The sequence below is a fragment of the Mirounga leonina genome, unplaced genomic scaffold, assembly GCF_011800145.1.
Source record: "Mirounga leonina isolate KUSES-001 unplaced genomic scaffold, KU_Mleo_1.0 Mir_171, whole genome shotgun sequence".
Taxonomy (NCBI): domain Eukaryota; kingdom Metazoa; phylum Chordata; class Mammalia; order Carnivora; family Phocidae; genus Mirounga; species Mirounga leonina.
Genome location: NW_023270436.1, coordinates 6,011,331 through 6,027,748, shown reverse-complemented (window position 1 = coordinate 6,027,748; position 16,418 = coordinate 6,011,331). Strand labels below are relative to the sequence as shown.

At 45.5% G+C, this 16,418-nt stretch overlaps 1 protein-coding gene across 2 annotated transcripts in view; it reads left to right on the top strand.

Moving 5' to 3' along the window:
* Positions 1-15,480, top strand: part of ATP6V0A2 (ATPase H+ transporting V0 subunit a2) — a 37,690-nt gene extending 22,210 nt beyond the window's left edge. The window contains exons 10-20 of one of the 2 annotated variants that reach the window (XM_035016833.1): positions 2,987-3,137; positions 3,377-3,513; positions 3,776-3,963; positions 4,078-4,168; positions 6,506-6,624; positions 7,265-7,475; positions 9,427-9,546; positions 11,046-11,162; positions 12,878-12,995; positions 13,428-13,599; positions 14,638-15,480. In XM_035016833.1, coding sequence (XP_034872724.1) covers positions 2,987-3,137; positions 3,377-3,513; positions 3,776-3,963; positions 4,078-4,168; positions 6,506-6,624; positions 7,265-7,475; positions 9,427-9,546; positions 11,046-11,162; positions 12,878-12,995; positions 13,428-13,599; positions 14,638-14,737 — 1,524 coding nt within the window. In that variant the 3' untranslated portion in view covers positions 14,738-15,480. Of the gene's footprint in view, positions 1-2,986; positions 3,138-3,376; positions 3,514-3,775; positions 3,964-4,077; positions 4,169-6,505; positions 6,625-7,264; positions 7,476-9,426; positions 9,547-11,045; positions 11,163-12,877; positions 12,996-13,345; positions 13,600-14,637 lie in introns of those variants that run through there. The other variant, XM_035016834.1, reaches the window with a different exon arrangement.
* Positions 15,481-16,418: the final 938 nt, after the last annotated feature.

Sequence of the window (16,418 nt, the reverse complement as noted above, 5' to 3'; positions counted from 1 at the left end):
GGGTGCAGAGCTCCTGGCCTGTAGCACCCTGCTTCAGGTGGGGCACTTGGAGCTTCTGGCCTGCAGACTGCCAGATTAATGCTGGCAACTCCTGTTGTTCTGGCTGTTGGAAGCGTGTTCTCCAAGAGTCCTCCGCGGGGCCCCCGGGAACAGCACTCCCTGAGTTCTCAAGTGTATGTCTCCAGCCTTTATTACTGGAAGTTTGCTTTTTGGAAATAAAATCCTTGGCTCGTGTTTTTGAAATTTTTGTTTTTGTTTTCTGTGGGTGTCTTAACATGTGAGTCCATCTTGTTCTGGCACGGTGTTGCTAACAACAAGGCTGATAATTGAATTTTCCTTATAAGCCTTGTACTTTTTTTTTTCTTTGCCTATGTGCTTAAGAGTTTTTTTTTCCTTTAGAGGCCAATAATTTTATTAGAATATGTCTTGATATGGCCATTCTGGGTTGGGAGTCTCAGATATACAGTGTGTTCTTTTAATATGTAGTTTTATTTATTTATTTATTTTTTAAAGATTTGATTTATTCATCTGAGATACAGAGAGAGAGAGAGAGAGAGAGCAAGCATGAGCAGGGGGAGAGGCAAAAGGAGAGGGAGAAGCAGGCTCCCCGCTGAGTCAGGAGCCCAATGTGGGGCTCAATCCCGGGACCCTGGGATCATGACCTGAGCCGAAGGCAGATATTCAACCATCTGAGCCACCCAGGTGCCCCTGTAGTTTTATTTTTAATTAAAAAAATTTTTAAGTTCAATTAGTTAAAATATAATGTATTATTAGTTTCAGAGGTAGAGATCAGTGATTCTTTTTTTTTTTTTTAAGATTTTATTTATTTATTTGACAGAGAGAGACACAGTGAGAGAGGGAACACAAGCAGGGGGAGTGGGAGAAGGAGAAGCAGGCTTCCTGCCGAGCAGGGAGCCCGATGTGGGGCTCGGTCCCAGGACCCTGGGATCATGACCCGAGCCAAAGGCAGACACTTAACGACTGAGCCACCCAGGCGCCCCTCAGTGATTCTTTTAATATATAGTTTTAAAAAAAGTTTCAGAAGAGTTCTTCTGAATTATGCTTTTTAGTATTTGTTCTGTTCTCTTGCCCTGGTTTCCTCCTTCAGGACCTGCTGTTATGTTTCAGTTGAACCTTCTTTGCTTTTCTTCAGTGTTTGTCACTTTTTCTTGAGTCCTTTTTTCTTCTTTTTGATTTTTTAAAAATTTCCATTCTTTCGCCTATTTCTCTTATGGCTTTTATTACTAGGAAAGTTGTTCACCTTGGGAGTTCCTTCTAGTTTTATCATGTTGCAGAATATTTTTTCGTTTATTTCTAATTCCTTTCTGAGTTCTACTACCTCATTTCTGACTCTTTCTAATTCTGCTTTCTGGTGCTTTTTCATATTATGTATTATTTTCCTAATTTTTTTTGCTCATTTTGAAATAAGTAAGTTAAATTTTTGTCTGTTTTGTGGACATGTCCTTCTGGCATGCTTTCATTGTCCACAAGGATGTTGTTCTGCTCAGTCTTCTTTTTTACTATAATTTTATATAAGTTTTGACCTCCATCCTTCTTTTGATCACTTTAAAATGTAATTAGTTTTCTGAAAACATGTTTAAATACTCAAGGAAATTCTGTATTAGACATAATATATATTCATATGTATGAACGTATTTTTAAGATACTAAAAGTAACCATACATTACATATAATGTAAGTACATCATCTATTTATATCTTAGTTTTACAGAACATGTTTAAGATACTCAAGGGACTTTTAAAAGGGGGCAGATTCAGGATCACTTTCCTAACTTCACAGAATTTTTTTCTTTAATACTTTTGATCAGGGATCAAAAATGTGTTAGCTCCTGGACCTAAGGCTTCCTCTCTTCCTCTTTTACCTGGACCTTCTCTTTCCTTATCTCTTTTGTTCCTGCCCTGCTCAGTTTCTGTTTCGTTCCCGGGTCTCTCATCAGTGGAGGGCCCCCGTGGCGGGAGGGCACCCTGGCCGGTCTGTTCCACAAGTTCGGGGGGGCTGGACTGCTGTTACCCCGCAGACCTCACTTCCCGTGGGCCCCTTCACTCACCCACTCTGGGACTGGACAGAACCCTTCCCAGTTCCAGCTGCTTTTCTTGAATTGGCCTGCTGTGCTTTCCAGGGAATGCTTTTGACTCTTTTGGGATGTTTCTTCCTCAGGTCTCTCAAACCACATTGCTTCCCTTGCCTCCTCTGGTCAAGAGGCTCTTACCGTGCAGGTGTTGTTGTGTTCAGCAGTTTGTCCCCACCCATTTGCATTTTGTGGCTTGTGCGGACGTGGATTTGAGAGAAATGTTGTCTGTGGGATTTTGGTTTTGCTCTCCGGTTGCCCTGTCTGCTCTTGAGGGGATTTGGGGAGGTTCAAAACTACACCTCCATTTGGGATTTTCCCAGAATCCCCTTACCTGCAGTATCCTAAGAAATAGAATTTGACTGGAAAATCGAATTTTTGGTAATTACCTGTTTTACTTTATTTAAAAAAGTTTTCCCTCCCATTATAAATAAATACATTTCTGAAGATTTGTAAACACAGGAAAAAGCTATATATACAACTTTGTTGTACTAATGCTGACATTTTGATTTATTCTCGTCTATTTTTTGGTTTTATTAGCTAATGTTGTAGTTGTCTCCAGATTGCGCTTGAACATTTTTACCAGATAAAAGGTTAAATTTCAGTTTTATGTTAGGATTCTGAGACTGCCTTATATACATATCCCTGTCATTCCCAGCCTTGCTGTCCACTTTCCTGCCCTCACAGCCAGGCTACCACTTCCTTCTGCAAGACCGCACCCCCGAGTGCTGCCCTCCAAGACTTCCCTGACTCCTGCGGCCACTCCGGTTGCCCTCGAACCCCCGGGTGGTGGTTCGCACGTCCCCACGGGCCATGCAGAGCCTCGCCATAGCAGGGAGCCAGTGTTGGTTGAATGAACTCCTGGATAGTAATTTTTTTTCTTTCTTTTATGTGAAAGAGAGAGAGCGGTGCTACGATCCCCTCATTTATGAACACAATCCCAACAAAAGAAACACCCCCAACTCTAATCCGCACCAACAAGTTCACCGAGGGGTTTCAGAACATTGTGGACGCCTACGGAGTTGGGAGCTACAGAGAAGTGAACCCAGGTCGGAAGTCTGAGTTTGTAAATCCTCCTGTTTTGTCTGATTGCAGCTGCTTCTCCCTGCAAGGATGTAGTAGACATTTGGGAAAGTAGGCTCACGGCTCTTTTGTGTCATCTTGCTTAGTGTAAAGCGCTCATTTTAACCTGTCCGTTCTCTTTCGGGAGTCTGGAGAAGGTTGAGTGTTTGGATTAACTGGAATTTTCTGCCTCTGGGGAATCAAGTCTCTTTTGCTCTCCCTGCAGCTCTCTTCACCATCATCACTTTCCCCTTTTTGTTCGCCGTGATGTTTGGAGACTTCGGACATGGCTTTGTGATGTTCTTATTTGCCCTCTTGCTGGTGTTAAATGAAAACCATCCCAGACTAAATCAGTCACAAGAGGTAAGAGCATAGATACTCCAGCCTGTTACACCTGGTTGGGTGATTAGTAGTCGTTTTCTTCTTTTTGACTAAACAAGAACGTTTCTTAAATATTGGGTTTTGGCAGTCAGCGTCCCTGACTGAGCTGTAAGAGGTGTGGGCCTGTGGCCTTTGTGTCACGTCGGCCCTCGGAGTGGTTCAGAGCGGGCGTGGACAGAGCCGGGGCCGCTTCCTGCATTTTCGCGGCGGTCCTCCTCTGCTCACTGTGCTCTGCTTTTCACAGATCATGCGCATGTTTTTCAATGGCCGATACATCCTCTTGCTGATGGGACTGTTCTCCGTGTACACGGGCCTCATCTACAATGACTGCTTTTCGAAGTCGGTCAACCTGTTCGGCTCCGGGTGGAACGTGTCCGCCATGTACAGCTCCGGTCACGGCCCGGCGGAGCGCGGGAAAATGGTGCTTTGGAAGTAAGCGTGGGCTTAGCTTTCGGAGGGAAGAGGAGCTTTCGGTGGGAAGAGCGTTTCTGCGAGGCTCCTCTGTCCTCCTGTCCGTAAGCCTGCTCACTCCGCTCTCTGTTACAGTGACACCATCGTCAGGCACAGCAGGGTTTTGCAGTTGGACCCAAGCGTTCCTGGAGTGTTCCAAGGCCCTTATCCTCTTGGCATAGATCCCGTGAGTGCGCTTTTTCCTCGCCATGATCGCGGCTTCCTCTGTGGTGCCACCTGGTTTTAATTGTCACAGTGCTTCCTCAGACTCTCGGGCACGGCTCACACGGTTGCACACGATGGGGAAGGTGCCCTGGGGGTTTCTGCCTCGCGGCTGTGGCCCGTGTGCATCCCGAGTGAAGTTGGCTTGGAGATGAAGCTGAGCTCTCCATTTGGGAAGCCAGGGTCAGTGTCCAGACGGGAGGAGTCTGTGGGGAGAGGGGGAGCCGCACTCTGTCATGGTTCCTGACCTGTTTTACTCTAGGGAGAGCCAACCCTTCAGGAGCCATTAAGTGCAGGCTGCTTCCTACATTTCTTCTTTGTGTGTGCGGATTATTATTATTATTTTTTTTACCCTTTGATCTAGAAAGAAAGAGTATGGAGTTTTAGAGCTTGAAAGGGAGCTCAGAGTTATCAGGGTGCTTATGGAGGTAGTTTGAAATGGGAAGTATTGGGAGTAGGGAAAGGAAGACGCAGCTGCAGGGGGCCAGGACTGCTGCCCACCACCAACCCCCACCCCAGACCCTACAGCGCTCAGTGAGCCAACCCCTCCACTCCCCCCGCCAGGCCTTCATCAGGCTCCCACCAGGCCCTCCTCCCACCAGGCCCTCACCAGGCCTCCTCCAGGCTGGGGCACTGTTTCCCTGGACTGTCGGCCATCTTCTGGAGGAATCTCACCCTAGAAAGGGGAGCTTAGAGGCCAGCTCAAAATTGGTCCGGGGGCATGTGCTCTAATTGTGTACAGGAATGAAAAAAACGGAATGACAGAGGTCCAGCATGCCTTCATCCGAGCTCTGCAAGCTAGTGCCTTCTTAATTGTGAATCGTGTGTTCATTCTTGCCTCTACACATAAATTGTATAATTCAACGTTGTTGCCTTCCATCTTCATGTAATTGGAAGCGTGAAAAGACTTTTATAACAATTCTCTTAAGGTACGGCATTTTGCAGCCAAATTCCTAATAATGTGTGGCCTTGCTTGAAGGAAAGAAACATTTCTGAATAAAGGCCCCGAGGAAGAAAGTTCAAGTGAGGGGGAGGAGGAGACTGGGGCATGGCACTGCTTCTTTTTGCCTTAGTTTAACTTTAAAATCAGCATTATGCTCATATGGTTCAAAAATAGACCCAAAGTGTGTACTTTGTGTATGTACAAGGTCCAGCTCTTCTGAAAGGTCTCCTCTGCCCTGTCCTTATCCCCTCAGTACCCCTGGCTCCAACCTGGGAACTGCGGGGGTTGTATCTCCTCCAGGTTTCTTTATGATCATGCAAATACATCTTCTTTCTCTCCCCCTTTCTTTGCCTAAAAGATCGTTCTGTACCCAGTTGTGTTTAGCTTAGTCGTCGGAGAGAGACTTCCATGTCGTGTTGCCGGGTGGCGCTGTTGCTGGTTTTCCTGCTCTCCTGCCCTCTCCTGCCCTCCATCCCGCCCTCCATCCCGCAGTGACCTCCGTCAGCTGGCTCTTCCATGGCGCCACACTGTCAAGCTGAAGGCAGCCGAAAGTCCTTTCTAAAATCTTATTTCCACTTAAAAAGAAGGAGTCTTTCTGTCCTAAGAGGTCCTGTTTCCCTTTTCCCAATCCCCCGAGTGAGGGACTTTTAGAATTATTTTTTCAGAGAGTGAAGAAGCCGTCCCAGCGGGCCCTGGAGGGGCTGGGGCAGGGAGCCACGGGGAGTTCACCCAGTGCCCCTGGGCCTTATCATCAGCGCGGTTTGGCTGCTCGTGCCCTTCTGCTTCCTTCCTTCCTCTCTCCCTCCTCCTCTGGCTCGCCCTCTCTCTCCCTCATTCTCTCCCCTCTCTCTTCCCCTTCCTCCCTTCCTTCCTTTCTGTTAAACTTTATTATAAAATGCACATACACAGAAGGTATAAAACATGCATGTGAAGTTACAACATGCATACTTGTACGGCCCCTGCCCAGTAAGAGACCCCGGGACCTGGAACGTGTCCCCCTGGCACCAGCTGTCCCCAAAGGGCACTGCCCACCCCCCGGACTCTGTGTTACTCTTTCTCTTGGGCTTCCTTTTAGTATTGCCTCAGAGGCTCGGATCCTTAAGCACAGCACTGTTTCATTTGGCATCCTTTGAACTTTATGTTAAAGATAGAATTGTTTGTAACCGTCTGTGGCCCTGGTTTAAGAAAATCAGTGGTTCTCAGGTCAGAGGCTCCAAGAAGAAAGTCGCAATGTTGCTTTCTTTTTAAATCTACAGCTGCCGTTGATTTAAGGTAGGAAATTTGTTCAGTGTCCCCTCTGTGTCCTCAAGCAGTTGAAGGAAGTTAAAGATGTCTTGTCTTGTTTTGTTCTGTCTTCAGATTTGGAACTTGGCCACAAATCGTCTCACTTTTCTAAACTCTTTCAAAATGAAAATGTCTGTGATTTTAGGAATTATTCACATGACTTTTGGAGTCATTCTGGGAATATTTAACCACTTGTAAGTACAGATTCTTTTTTTTTTTTTTTTTAAGCAGTATTTATAAGCTAAGCTTGGTATTTCTTAAACTTTGCTTCTTGAGGGTAGACTGTATGGGTCTTAGAAGCAGCTGGTGTGGTGGTGTGTTGTTTGTTTGATTCTGTGGTGATGATACAGGTTTTTGACTGTTGCAGTGATTCATTTATTTAGCAGATACTTATTTTTATTGAGTGTATAGTACTGCTGGGCACTGGTCTAGGCTCCGGGAATCGAGTGGTGCTGAAGACAGAGATTAGGTTTTGCCCCCATGGAGTTTGACATTCAAGGGAGGGAGGCATGCAACATATACATTCAGTTTATTTCCGGAACTAATTTTTGCTATACTCTTTTTTTCATTTTATAAATTAGAAAACTCTTTGTTTACTAGAGCTAGTGTGTGAAGAGGAAGAGGTTATATTTTCTTCCTCTAACTGGACCTGATGGTGAAACACCAGCATTTTCACTGTGCTCACATCTGTTTTCTTCATGGATGTATCTGAATCCTGTATGAGTTATCAGAAGACGAAGGATGTTCTGCTGAGATAGGCCTTGTCACAAAGAATTGAAGAGTAATTTACTCTCCAAACTGGCTTGGGGTTTGATCGATTCCTTTTTTTTCTAGGCATTTCCGGAAGAAGTTCAATATTTATTTGGTTTCCGTCCCAGAACTTCTCTTCATGCTGTGCATCTTTGGATACCTCATATTTATGATCATCTATAAGTGGCTGGTTTATTCAGCAGAAACCTCCAGAGTTGCTCCCAGCATTCTGATTGAATTTATCAACATGTTTTTATTCCCAGCTAGTGGAACAAACGGTCTTTACTCAGGGCAGGTAGGTAATGTTCTTTTCCACTCTTAGGAACTTAAAGGAAGTTCTCCCGAGAGACTCTTTGTGTTGATCAGTGGATGACTGAAGGGGCTTTCTGCAGGCCTCTCGGGCATGTAGGTGCTTTCCGTTTCTCTGGATGTGATCACAAGAGCTACCACTTGGCTCTGAAAGCTGTGCTGGGGCCTCTGGTTGGGCAATATAATCAGAACTCGCTGCCGCTCAGTAGCCGTCAGAACTGCTGGGAAGAAAGTGTATTTCTAGAGGATTTCTGAGGGCTGGCGAATCCCCCTGTTTTTCTAGTTGCTTTAAAATCAGTCTCTGACTAAGCCTGGGCATCACGGAACTGGCGTCTGGACCACAGCACGTGGGCCCTCTCCCAAACTGGCTTTTCTGGAATCGTGCACCCGCACTGTGGCATGGTGGCGGAACGTGGGCTCGGGTGACGACCCTGCTTGCAAGCCCTGTTCTGTCACTTCCTCGAAATGGAACTGTGAACACATAATCTGACTCCTCCGTGCCTCAGTTCCCTTGTCCGTAAAGATGGGAGTGAAAACAGGACCGCATTAGTAGCCGAGAGTTAATACGATCCAGTCCCTGGGAAGGTGCCTGGCCCGTGCCGTGCTCGCTCGGGGCGGACGGTCTCGTGCGTGCGGCGGGCCGCGGCGCCCCTCCCGGAGGATGCTGCTGCCGGCGTGGACAGATGCTCCCCATCAGCACTGTCGCAGCCTCTGTCCTCTCGAGCTGTAGGTTTTGCTTTTGTTCTTTAAAAACCTTGGTGACCCTGCAAACGGAGCGTTTGGTTTTGTTTTCCACGTTCCACGGACAGCTACGTTTTAAGTCGGATTTGAGGTTCAGCTTGCTGCACCGTGGGCTCCATTGTGAGCTGCGTGCGTACGTCCTTTCTGAATTATTTGAGTTTCAACTCTTACTTATTTATGTTTCTCCTGTCTGTGGTTTTTAAATTGTATTTCGTTGTTATTTTATTGAGCCTTTATAGAACGACGTAGATGAGATGAACGGCCAGCAGGGAGGTGAGTGGGACACAGGTGCTGTGGTCAGAAAGGTCAGCGAAGGGAACTACTTTATACATGTCCTGGACGCCCGAAAGCGTGCTTCCTGTGACTCTTCCTCCTTACCTCACAGCAGCCCTCGGGGTGGGTGCTGCCGTCCCGGTGGCTCAGGGCAGACCTGGTCACTCAGCGGCCAGTGGGGCCCAGACGTTAACCCAGTCTGCTACCTCCTCCTAACGTGTACCCACGTAGCGCATACGGCTCTGGGAATCTGTGTAACGAACGTGAGGACGGCCACAGACGAGGGAGAAGCCGGGGACAGTGTGATGCCTGGTCATTTGTTTTCATAGCCACTTACAGATCCCTTAAAATCATGCAAACTGCAGTGGCTGTATAAGTGTGAATATGCTTTGCTCTCGATTTATTTTTAGGTAACTGTAAATATCCCTACTTTTTAAAGAAAATTTTTTAGTTTTGTTCTGAATCCTCTTTTAGTATTCTTCTCATGTAAAAGTGAATCCGCTTAACTGTGTCCTCACATTCCTCAAGTAATCTTTAAAATGATAATAAAAAAAAAAAAACAGAACAAGAATATAAAAAAAAAATGAAGAGCTTGTGTTTGTATTCATCCTCTTAATGGTATTTTCAGAAAATTATTAGCTGGAGTTTGACTCTGTTTAGAATTTTCTTATTCATTCCTTATGGATCTGAACTGAATGATACTTCCCCACTCTGTCAGTAGTGTTACTCATCGGTTCTAGAATTCAGCTAGGAGTTTAGGAAAAGATCCACTGGCAGATAGAATTTGGCTTGTGTTTACCTTCTGTTCCTTGTTACTGTGAAGAAGGAGACACTGTCCGTGGTCTTCACTCACTGAGTGCACCAGTGACCCTGTTCGCACGTCTTTGCATCCTAATTGACTTGCCCCGCTTCTGCGCCCACAGGAGCACGTCCAGAGACTGCTGCTGGCCGTCACGGCGCTGTCCGTCCCTGTTCTCTTCCTGGGAAAACCACTCTTCTTGTTGTGGCTGCACAATGGGCGCAGTTGCTTCGGAGTGAGCAGGGTAAGCGCGAGTCCGGGTGTGTGTTTGCAGGTGGCGAGCGGAGTCCGGTTTTCGTTACACAGAGGTGAGTCCAGAAGACACCTTTCCGAGGTGCTCCCTGCGCTGCAGGAGCTTCTGCGGCGAGCCTGCTGTGTGCGGACGAGTGGAGCCGCCCCCCGAGCAGCGGGTCCGCTGCGGCTTGGAGCGCAGTCCTTCGGCACGGTGGTCATCGTTAAAGCGTTTTTGTGCCTTATTCTGGATTCTTGACTTTCTTTTCTTTAAAGTGTTTTTTTTCATGTAAGTAATATAACTAAATTATAGAAAACAGGGAATGTAGAGAAAGCAGAGCCTTCCTCTGTCCCTCGGCTAGAGCCAGGATCACCATTTTGCTAGATTTCTTTCTAGACTTTTCCTGTGTGTCCGCTTCCTCATTTTATTTCTTTAAAAACTACTGTGATAAAATAGACGTAACAAATGCTTCCATTATAACTATTTTTGAGTGTCTAGTTCGGTGGTGTGAAGCACATTCACAGGGCTGTGCAGCCGCCATCACCGTCCCATCTCCGGAACTGTGTCATCCTCCCCAGCTGAGACCCTGTCCCTGCGAAACACTGACTCCCCATCCTCCTCCCCGATCACTCTGCCCTCTGTTGCTGTGAGTTCGACCCCTCCAGGCTCCTCCAGGGCACAGACTCACACAGGATTTGTCCTTTTGTGCCTGGCTTGTTTCGTGGAGCACCATGGCCTCCAGCTTCATCCATGTCACAGCAGGTGTCAGAATTCTCTCCCTAAGGCTCAGTCATATTCCGTTGCATGGCGGGACCACATTCTGCTTATTGATTCATCCATCAGTGGATGCTTGTGTTGTTTCTGCCTTTTAGCAATTGTGAGTAATGCTACTGTGAACACAGGTGTTTGGAAATCTGTCCAAGTCCTTGCTGTCAATTCTGTTGGATACGTACCCGGAAATGGAGTTGTTCGATCACATAGTCGGTCTGTGTTTAATTTTTCGAGGCCCCACCATGCTGTTCTCCACAGTGGCTGCACCATTTTACATTCCTACCAGCAGTGCACAGAGGGCCAGTTCCTCCACACCCTAAATGATACTTATTATTTTTTTAATAATGGCCATCTTAATAGGTGTGGTATGCTCATGTTCTTGTAAACAACTTTTTAATGTTATTTTTTTTATTTCAGGTTTTTATTTAAATTCTAGTTAATTAACACATATGGTAAAATTGGTTTCAGGAATAGAATTCAGTGATTCATCACTTACATACAATACCCAGTGCTCATCATAATATGTGCCCTCCTTAATGCCCATCCCTCATCTAGCTGATGCCCCACCCACCTCCCTCCACCAACCCTCCGTTTGTTCTCTGTCATTAAGAGTCTCTGAACAACTTTTTTATTCTCAAAGAGCTGAATCATTAAGAGAAATGAAGGGGCTCTGGCTTTGGATTTGTCACATCCTTATGATTTTAAAGGCAATGACTCTGCATTCTTTTGGTTGTTGTTAGAGTGGTTACACACTTATCAGGAAGGATAGCGAGGAAGAAGTTTCTCTGCTGGGAAGCCAAGACATAGAAGGAAATAACCAAATGGAAGATGGATGTAGAGAAATGACGTGTGAAGAGGTAATCTTCTCTGTTACTATCAGTAACATTAGATTAGAAGCCAAGCTCTTGGGTGCCTGGCTGGCTCAGTCGGTAGATCTCGGGGTGGTGAATTCGAGCCCCACATTGGCGTAGAGTTTACTTAAAAAAAAAAAAAAAGTGAAGCTTTCATAGAGATAATTACCATTAGAACAACGATAATAATCATCTTAAAAAAAAAACAAAACAAAAAACAAGCCCCAAACACCTGTGACACAAAGTTTCCCAGATGCTGCTTTGGTCATCTGTTTGTCAGGAAGGTTCTCATTTTGTTTTTTCAACCGTACAGTGGGATTTATAGTGTTAACATTACACGCTGTCCTGCAAAGTGACTTAAGGTGCCATGAGCATTGCTTTCAGAAGAATCTTGTCTCAGAACTTTTTCGTAGATGTAAGGAGGAGGCCTGCCTGACACTGGCTTCAGGGCGAGTCTGCTGACTGGCTCACGTCAGGACAGGAGCCATGCTAGCTCCAGGACGATTGGTTTCCGGGTCTTCAGTTCCAAGAATTCTGGGTTGGTTTTTCTTTGAAAGTTTGTTTTACATTCTGAAGCCAGTTGGCCCCACGATTTTGGAACCTTGGCCACAGCTAGCCCAGAGCTTATTTTCTTCAGTCTTTCGGTCAGAGAGAAAAGCACTCTGGGCTGATTGTTATATTAGGAAGAATCCCAAGGAAGTACTGTGACTGCCTGGCGGGGGTCACTTGCCCTCCCCATATAACAGCAGCTCTAGTAGTCTGCATGGGCCGCCATAACCGCAGAAATCGACTGCCAGAAGTCCAGGTTCGAGATGTTGGCAGGGCCGGTTTCTCCCGAGGCCTCCTTCCTTGGCTTGTGGATGGCTGCCTTCTCAGTGTGTCCTCACAGGGCCTTGTCCTCTGTGGGCATGTGTCTGTTCTTGTAAGGACACCCACCCCTATGACCTCTCTTCACCTTAATGACTCCCTTCAAGGCCCTATCTCCAAACACAGTCATACTGGGGGTTAGGGCTGCAACACAGGAATTTGGAGGGGGACACACAGGTCAGGCCCATGACAGCTGTGGTTGGGGGATGGGGTGAATGGTGGAAGAAGCAGGTTCCCCACAGAGAAGGGAGGCACAGTCCTGGGCAGATACAACTGAGCCATTTCTGCTACTCTGGTTTGCTTCGTGTTCTTGGAAACTTCATTTGGCCATCTGATAAAGACTAAACAAAATTTCTTAGAATCAACATTTTGTAATTATGATGTAATTTAGTGTTTTAATTTGGGACGACTAATGATTCATAGGATCATAAAAAAGACCAAGAAGCAGAGCTGGAAAGAGTGTTGGAGGCCTCCTTCACGGGGTCATATAGCCTTTTTTGCCGTCAGGGTCTCCTCTTCACAGTTTCTCCTTGTTGGGCTTGCATGTGTCTCTCAGACATGCACAGTCAGTCAGAGTCTAGCTCCTGAGTCACATTGGGCTGTGAGGACAGTTCCAGTCCAGTGCCCTGTGGGAAACTGAGGCCGGGGTAGCCACTCTGTCGGTCTGTGGTAGAGCTGTGAGTAGAGCTCAGATCTTTGATTCACTGTTCCTCATGCTCCGGCGTGTTCTCCCCACCATCCCAGAGGCCACTTCTCTCACCGAGAGCGTGGGAGTGAGAGTGGACCCACGGGTAACTTGTGGGAGCACACGGGCAATATACCGGATCTAACACCTGTTGTGTGATCTCTCCCAGTTTAATTTTGGAGAAATATTAATGACCCAAGTGATTCATTCCATCGAGTACTGTCTGGGATGCATCTCCAACACCGCTTCATACCTGAGGCTCTGGGCTCTCAGTTTGGCTCACGCACGTAAGTTTTCGCTTAGACCTGCAGTTCCCCAACTCTATGCTGAGACACCCCACAGTGCCACAGTGAGCCCCTCGGGAGGCACTGTGGGAAATTTCACGTTTCTGAGGGAAGCCCAGTCCCATCTTTCAGATGCTGTGCGAACTAGTATCGTGTGGGGACAGAGCCGACCCGACCCTGGTTTGGCTTAAGCTCTCTCATTGGCAGGCAGGCCTCAGATTTCTCTGGCATGCCCCATCTTCCTCAGGGTGTGAGATGATCAGGGGCTGGTTAGCTTTTACACGAGCAGCAGATTACATCTAGATTATGTAAGTATGTATATTAGTTCGTGGATAATGATTCGGAATTGTCAGAAGGAAACCTGGTCCCACGAGCTCATTGCAGCGACCCCGCGTGTGTAAACGGAAGTGAGCTCTGCTAACCGCCTCCCCGCAGAGTTATCCGACGTCCTGTGGACCCTGCTGGTGCGCGTGGGCCTCCGAGTGGACACCACCTACGGAGTCTTGCTGCTGCTGCCGGTGGTCGCTCTCTTTGCGGTCCTGACGGTTTTCGTCCTTTTGATCATGGAAGGCCTTTCTGCATTTCTTCACGCCATACGCCTCCACTGGTGAGCGCGAAATTTAGCTTTGAAGCTGTTATTTGAAAAAAGAACCCCTTCCCCACATGTAGATATTGAACCCCACACAAATATGGCCACTTAATTTGGGCTGGTTCTTGCCTTCCCAACCCTGGGATCTAGACTCAGATCCCCCGAGTGAAAATTGTATTTTGTTTCTGAAGTATTATCACTGGCCAGTAAAAGTTTATGCTTGCTGAATACCTTTGTATATATAATACTTTCAATTCATTTGGGGTCTGAAAGGTTACTTTATCTTGCTGTAAAGTAAAATTCTTACATATTTCTTAATGGTTTCTAGTATGCGTCAGATCAGTTGTCTGTGTGTGAAGGTGCCAGGCTGGGGAGAGGGGCGTGTCTGCGTGGAGTGCGGGAGGTGGTGTGATGGGTTTGTGTTTCCATCATACACCAAGAAAGGCCACATGGGGCAGGGTGTGTGTGCGTGTGTGTGTGTGTTATTTAAGTAAAAACATTTGTGCAAGATGTACGGAATGGGGCGCCTGGGTGGCTCAGTTGGTTAAGCGACTGCCTTCGGCTCAGGTCATGATCCTGGAGTCCCCGGATCGAGTCCCGCATCGGGCTCCCTGCTCGGCGGGGAGTCTGCTTCTCCCTCTGACCCTCCCCCCTCTCATTCTCTGTCATGCTCTCTCTCTCAAATACATAAATAAAAATCTAAAAAAAAAAAAAGATGTACGGAATGGAAGCAACTTCAGCACAGGAACTTTTTAATTTTTTTGTTTTTTATTTTTATTTTTTTTAGAGATTTATTTGACAGAGACACGGCGAGAGAGGGAACATAAGCAGGGGGAGTGGGAGAGGGAGAAGCAGGCTTCCTGAGGAGGAGGGAGCCTGATGCGGGGCTCGATCCCAGGACCCTGGGATCGTGACCTGAGCCGAAGGCAGATGCCCAATGACTGAGCCACCCAGGCGCCCCTGTTTTTTTGTTTTTTAACTTATACATGTTGTTTTAAGAAATGTAGGAAATGTTACAATCTTTCATTAATAAACTGAAAATTTTTTTTTTTTTAGGGTAGAATTTCAGAACAAGTTCTACGTTGGTGCAGGCACCAAATTTGTTCCTTTCTCATTCAGACTACTTTCGTCGAAATTCAGTGACGACATGGCATGATCGAGTTGCCGTATCTAACAAGCTGTCAAATTTATGGAGAATTATCATGTTACAGAATTTCACTTACGTCAGAGTTACGATAGGAAAAATTCCGTCTTCGTTGATTGCCTTATGATATAGCCAAATCATTCTGTAAGATATACCTCTTCCTCATGTTAAATATTTTGTAAAGTTTATCAATTTCAGATAGATAAATTTCTTTCAGTTTTTACGATGAGTAAATATAAGTTAAGGCCAAAAGTTATGTTAAAGTTATTTTTAAAAATACAGGCTTGGAGGAGAGAAGCGGTTTTGAATGGCTAAGTGAAAATGGTCTTAGATACTCAATTCCTTTTCACCTTATTAGAAAAAAAAAGTTATTCTGTCGCTTGACATTGTCAGATAATATTTTCCAACAGCTGAAGTTTAGTTTTTTAAAAAATTTAATGACGGATAATCAAAAGATTCACATTCTGCTTGATTAAAAGTATGTAAACATTTTTTTATTGTATGCTATCTAGAACTGCAAGTAGGGGATTGTTTCTACAATTTTGCCTTGTTTTAATAATTGGGGAAAATGGGATAAAATAACGTACAACAGATGGTTATCGCACTTGTATATTTTTAAAAATATTCTTACCCTGTTATCCTTATATAAAACCGATTATGATAATTGTAGTGTTTGAAAGATAAACTGTATACTGAGCCTTAAAACCCAGTGTGACTGTAGAAGATACAATATGGATGTGATTTGAACTTCGAGACCAGCTTGGCTGATGTTACTGATGTTACTGAACCAAAAGGGGTTTATACTGAGTGAAGGGAAGAGAAAAAGTAGTGTTTTGTATATTTTTATAACAAAATATAAATTAAGATATTTTACCATGAAGAGATTGCACCTGTCCTTGAGAATAGATAATTATAATTTTTTACTTTCAGACTAATTCTAAATAAAGGTCTGATAAAGGTATTAAGAGTTAAACTTTCAAACACTATTCGGATCAATTGAAAATTAATTCTTGTAATCTTTAGTTTAAATTAATCTATTCACTTGACATTTAGTTTTGAATGAATTTGGGTCAGTCCTACTGAACATTTTAATCGGTGCAGACAGCCCCTGACTTAACAGTCATTTGATTTAATGAATTTTGAATTAATGATGGCATCAAAGCGATTAACACATTCAGTAGAAACCGTACTTGGAATTTTGAATCTAGACCTTGTCGCGGGCTTAAGATCCGCGGTCCCATCCTGTTCCGTCTGTGATCCTGGGCAGCGGCCGCCGCTCCCCGTCAGCCACGCGATCACGAGGGTCACAGACGCCACGTGCATTGTCTGTCACCGTCAGTGCCTAGTCAGGTGATTTTGTCCAGCGGGAGGCTCACGTCGGTGCTCTGAGCACGTTGAAGGTGGGCCGGGCTGAGCTGTGGTGGCCGCTAGGTGAGGTGTGTTTTTCACCTGATGCATTTTCAACTTAGGATGAGACCCCATCGTAAGTCGAGGAAGATCTATATTCTTGTAAATTATGTTCATTTTTCATATTTTACTGTAATTGATTTTAGGTAACTGTTTTCAAAAAGAAATCTGCAGTGTTCTCACTTTCTTAACATTTTGAGGAATGCACATGAAAAGGCCTGTTTGTCACCATACTCCTTCACCTGGCTAGTGGCAGAGTTTGGAATTTTCATTCCAAGCTGAGCTT